This window comes from Solanum stenotomum, chromosome 10 (assembly GCF_019186545.1).
Source record: "Solanum stenotomum isolate F172 chromosome 10, ASM1918654v1, whole genome shotgun sequence".
In the NCBI taxonomy this organism is placed as follows: Eukaryota; Viridiplantae; Streptophyta; class Magnoliopsida; order Solanales; family Solanaceae; genus Solanum; species Solanum stenotomum.
The window spans coordinates 52,214,555-52,220,901 of NC_064291.1; the positions used below are offsets into that span (position 1 = coordinate 52,214,555).

Genomic DNA, 6,347 nt, shown 5'->3' on the forward strand with positions numbered 1-6,347 from the left:
AATTACGTTAAGAATACTATTAATTGCAACTTAGAGTATTTAAAAACATATGAATTAGAGCAGTTTGGGATCAAATTTCAAAATTTACAATGAGAGGAACTTGCTTTAGGTACTTAGGGTCAAGTTTAGAAATTTATAAAGACAAGAACTAATATGAAATTTAACCTTCATATACTACTTTATCTAATTTGAAGTGTGTGTAGTGCCTTTTTCCTAATAAACTTTTCACTTCTCTTTGCAAGTATCTAAAATTACTTCTCTGTACATCTTTCGCTTCACTTTCCCTAAAAAAAAAATTTTAATTTAAAACTCAAACAATCTCAAATTTAAATTAACACTGATAATTTAGAAAAATGTGATTAACTTTCAAAATTTCACATGGACTTCATAAATTGGGTTAAAAAGTAACATATATTATTTTAAAAATTACGTTAAGAATATTATGAATCACACATATAAATAGACAAATAAAATAACATTTATTGGACTTGTGCTTGCACGGGCTTCATTATATCTAGTCTAAGTATATATGACAATCTTTTAGAGGTATCCTTTTCTTTGTACTACCGCAATAATATGTATGGTATGATTCAATTATATTAATCTTATTGAGGTATAATAATATATAACGGTAGGGATAACATGGTAGACAAGACGCTCTCTTCATATTTCACTTATGTGACTATACTGATTATATGCGTAATTTATTTTCAAAGGTACATTAATATATTTCACACATAGTATAATTAACATCATAGTAGAATTATAATGGTATTTTAGGTATAATATTATACATACTTGGTATAATTATTATTTTTAAATATCTATGCATATTGATTTAACTTTCTGTGACCTTTTTAATGAAAAATATTTTTCAATTGAAAAAATACCATTTGTATTTATGGTATAAATATTTTTTTTTGAAAATACCATGTATACATATGATTTAAATATATTTGTGAATGTTTTATGAATAATGAGATATACGGACATAAATAATATGTTAATATCCAAATTTAAAATTCCAAATAAGCGAATGAAATGAGGGAACAGAAAAAAAAAAAAAGGCATTAAAAAGGAGAGGAAAAAAAATTAAAAGACAAATATTCTGTCCAAAAAAATAGAAGGAGTGGGATTGATTAATTGGATCCAACAAAATTTTAGGGATTTTTAATTGAAAGTTAATATTTACTCCCCATGAAATAATAACTAGCTCATACCGCTATTTTTATGCAAATACTTTTTAAACACTGCCAATTAATGTCAATGCTAAGAATTTTTTAGACGATTTTATTTTATTTTTGGTTACTGATCCTCGTATGCTGTAATTCAGTCAAAAACAAAAAATTATTAAAATTTAATTGTCTCAACTTAAAAAAATAAGATTTATTCTACTAGTGACGTAAATTAAACCCAATTTTATTAATCGAAATTTAATCAAACCCAATATCCAACCATTATTAACACTCTTTTTAATTTTAAGAAAGTACTACTCAAAAAATATCTTTAAAGACAATTAATTAATGATAATAACTTAATTTCTGCTAAATGTGTATTTCTAGAGCAATTAACACTCTTTGAAAATATCCTTAAAGACTATATTAGCATTGAATCTTATGACAATTAACTAATGTCGGTAAAGATTTTACCATTCTTTATTAATGTGTATATTTGTTACCGCTAAAAATTATTTTTGCTACCTGGAAAATCGTCTCATTATGGTTTCGTCAGTTTATTCCTTGATTCTTGGAACATTTTGGTGGGAAAAAATCTAGCTAATTATGATATTACATTTATTATATTACCGATGAAAATCCTATATATGTTGCAACCATGACATAACAAATTACTCAGAATCAAAAGCATAGTCAATAATTATGACAAATTTTTTAGTCTTTCTCCTAGTAATTATTGCATATTTGTGAGTATTCAACTTAGCAAATGCTGGAAATTATCTTGGTGATTTGCAGTGCACATTTAATGTTAGGAATTTGAAATGCCTCAAAAATGATGATTGTCTTGATAAATGCCTTGAGCTATATGATAAAAAATTAAATGCTGCTTCTTGTATTGGAGATCCAGGAAATACTGAGCCTAATTGTGTTTGTGGATATAGATGTCATAGAAAGAAGTTTATTTGATTGATATTTATATGTATATGGGATAATGCTTCGAAATCAGATTGATTTGAAGTTGAAGGTTTGTTCGTATATGCCGTTTAGATATTCAAGTTATATTGTTTTCTCATAAACATGTAACCTTACAAGTTGTGAAAGCTATAAAAATTTCTCCAATTTTTATATATACTCTTACATAATGAGAAAAATGATATTTTTAATAAGATATCTGAATATTCTCAAGTGTTGCGTTGATAAATCACATATCTTCATGTTTCTTTATAAATAAATATTTGTGACGACAAACTTTCAAATACATAAAATTATGTTAAGATCCATTAGTTAATAATAGTAGTAACTAGTTGTTCTTTAATTCTTTCACATAGTACGAATTAACTATCTCTCCAAGCCGACCATGAAGTCATTTAATCCTGAGATAGATTTATTAATTAAACTAGATTTCATGTTTTTTTAGTAGATTGTTTTCATAATACTTCAATATATGTCACTAATTAGTCATTTCTACCACATGGATTAGTATTTAATTAGGTAGAAACTAATGACTTCATATAGAGATTTCACTATCTCCATAATCCATATCAACAATAAGATTAATTAACAATATTCAATGAGAGTAGTTGTTGAAAATAGACCGTTTCAATTATTTAACATTAATGTAATACGAACCAATATTAATTATTAATACGTGACCCTTTGACTCCTTCTTGATTTGTCCAAGATTTAACCAAGATAATTAAGCTTAACATAGGTACTTAAGAGTATGAACAACCTAACACAATTTCAAAATAAGTTATCTCGCAATTTGATCTCGACCAGGATAAACTTATTATAAAATTACTTATTCATTATTCCTCGTATCAATCGAGTCGTTAGTATTATTTTTTTTAAAAAAAGCTATAATAGACTTTGTGAAGTCAAAAACGAAAATGCCATAAAAATTAAAGAGCAACATTGGACTTTAACCTTTTTTCAAATTCTATTGACTTAGTCCCTTGGATTTGTTCAGATAAAACAACGTGGGAACGTATATGAATTATTTGTGATACTTTTAGACCAAAATAACTTTTGATACCTTAAAGTACAAGAATTAATTCCCTTTTCTTCTTTTTCAGAAATTCTTCCCAATGTAAATTAACATAAAAATCAAGATTCTTTCTATATCCAAATGTCAACTTGTGCCATTCTAGAAGCCATTTTTCATTGATATTACCCCATCAAAGGCAAGAATATATCAATCGTGATCCTAATAAGGAACTTCTTTCTTTCCATATATTTAATACTCCTTCGTCTTAATTTATGCGATATAGTTTGACTTGACACAAAAAAAAATTTAATTTATTTTAAAAAAACCTTGTGGTCTAAAATAAGTTATAGATATAAATCATTTCATTATGAATAAAATTGACATTTAAAAGTTATATAATTATTCTTTTTGAAACTGACAAAAAAGAAATAACAGTCATATGCATTGAAATTTAAAAAAAATAGTATTTAATTAGCTGATCCAAATTAATATATCCTCGTAAGCAATCATAAAACTTTGTGTTCAAACTTTGATAGCAACTTTTATATTTTAAAAAGGAGATTTCCAAATTCCAATCACTTCCATTATAATGTTAATAATTGATTAATATAAGAATTTGGACTAAGCTAACAAGCTTTAACTTACTCAAATCAGTGTAATACCTACTTATAGCATATTACATATGCCATCAATTTATTAATTTTGATTTTAATTTTTACCAGCTAATTAAAGATATAATAATCATTTGAAAACAACATTTTTTCAGGCCATACAGGGGTGGGTCTAGAGGATAGCAACTAGCGAACTCTCCTGATAAAAAATTACATAAGGTAAGAAATTGGCCCACGGTGATTACAAGGTTCAAAATAATACGTTGTCATTGTTGTTGGATTATGCGCTAATTATTGCTTAACTAATGATGATCTTAGCACTTACTGTTTATTTTTTATCAATAATCCTGGAAATACCTAGGAAAGAAACTTACAACGGTACAAACTAACAAATTTGAAAAGGACAACGTGGTTAAATTTACCTCATGACTAAATCTACACCGTTGATCTTGCATATCCTACAAAAAAAACAAAAGATCAAACGGTTCAGAAACAAAAGAAGACCCAATCTGCTTTGAAAAATACTCAATTATAAAGTCATCCGCTATTTGACCGAAGCTTCGTTTAAGAACCACAAAGGAAGCTTCAAACTATATAACAACAAAATTATCTTTTTAGAAGAGTTGTTATATATATATAGTCTCATATTCCACTCTTCATCACAACACTTACAAACATCAATACTAAAATTCATCTTTCTCTTTCAGTTTTTTTTCTATACTTTTTCCTATACTTTTCGATCTCGATGGAATATGTTGATGAATTTTTCGCTTTAGAGAAAATCAGAACTCATCTTCTCGGAGAATTTTCACCGAAAACATTGAAATTTGGGGCGGAATTAACGAGTAGTAAGTGTAGTGATACTGTGACGGAGAGTTGTAATTCTGAATCTGCTAGTTCTGATTCTCTTCCATTTGATTTTTTCTTCGATATTGAAGCTGATTTATTTCAATTTGGAGCTGGAGTTTCTAATTCTAGCTCCGAATCAGCTAATTCGGTGCATAATCGAACAGATTTTGTTAAAATTGAATCGGAGCCGTCGATTTCGAGCTCTGATTATGAGGAGAATCAGAGCAAATGCTTTCAGGTTAAATCGGAACCTCAAGTATTCATCGATCTTACTTCACCGAAATTGAGTAGCGCTAGTGATCGGAAACCTTCACTGAAAATTGATTTACCTCCGGTGAAGAAATATGAATGGATCGATTTTGGTAATTCGGCTCACTCGAATCCGATTGTTTCGGTTCCCGTGAAACAGATAAGGAAAGCTGAAGAGAAGAGGAATTACAGAGGAGTGCGACAGCGGCCATGGGGAAAGTATGCGGCGGAGATCCGAGATCCGAGACGCCGTGGTTCTAGAGTTTGGCTTGGAACATTTGACACAGCAATTGAAGCGGCGAAGGCTTATGATAAAGCTGCATTTACGATGCGAGGAAGTAAAGCGATACTGAATTTTCCTTTGGAGGTAGGGAAGACTCTGTCGTATTCAAGCTCCGCCGTGGAAGGCGGCGTGAAGCGGCGGAGAGATTCGGCGGAAACTGAAGAAGAGAAGGTAGTGAAGAAGTGTAAGGAAGAGGAGTCATGGCCATTAACGCCGTCAAGTTGGAATTTCGTTTTTGAACAGAATTGTAACGGAATGTTTAACCTCCCTCCATTATCACCCTTATCTCCTCACCTTGGCTGTTCGCAGCTAATTCAAATATGAGTGCAATACATGATATTATGAATCTAGTTTATGATTGTATGTATATGAATGAACTTTTATAAACAAATTACCTACTTGTTCATACTTCAATACTATTTTTTCGTGTCTATTGCTTTTATACGTATTGAGGATTCATACAACAACGACAACATATAGTGTAGTCGTGCAAGAGGTTCGAACATTGAACCTTTGAGCTGAATTTGAACATCCTTATCATCTTCCGTGGATGTTTGATATTCGTTTTGAAATTCTAACTCATTCAAATTTGTGTCACGTAAGATCTATTAGAGGGAGAACCGTTTCCTATTGTCATTTTTCCCAATCCCAAACTGTAAATTAGGTAGGTTGGATTTCCTTCTATAGTTGTTCGATTTTAAAATTCTTTATTTAGGCTAAAATTCATGATTTAATTTCTTATAGCATATATTATTGACATCCTTGGTAAGTTTAATTTCATCTCTAAATGGGAGTCTTGTTTAATATGTTTTCATCTTGCTATTTTTAGCTGGAAAGATAGTTCCTGGTAATCGCAAAAAGAAATATCATCCCAATAGACAGTCGAGGATCTCTCATAAACAATCTTTCTACATCCACGAGGTACTAGTGCTAAACTTTGCATATTTTCTACCTTCTTTAGAGTTTATTTGTGAATTTCACTGGATATGTATTGGGTTATGAAGGGTGATTAGAGCGTCATGCGGAAGCTTACAATTGTAAATAATATGATTGATAAATTAGATGACAAAACTTATACTAAAAACTAATATTATTATATGAAAACTAATATAAAGAAAAATATTAAAACTGTTGAGAGATTAAATCTCCCCATAAACAAAACTCACTAAACGACTACATTGTGGATTCTATTA

The 6,347-nt window shown here is 29.4% G+C and overlaps 1 protein-coding gene across 1 annotated transcript; it reads left to right on the top strand.

The window, feature by feature from the left end:
- The first annotated feature begins 4,430 nt into the window (after window positions 1-4,430).
- Window positions 4,431-5,562, top strand: LOC125842399 (ethylene-responsive transcription factor 5-like). The gene has a single exon (XM_049521689.1). It carries the CDS (start codon window positions 4,519-4,521, stop codon window positions 5,476-5,478), a length of 960 nt encoding a protein of 319 aa, XP_049377646.1. The 5' UTR covers window positions 4,431-4,518; the 3' UTR covers window positions 5,479-5,562.
- Window positions 5,563-6,347: the final 785 nt, after the last annotated feature.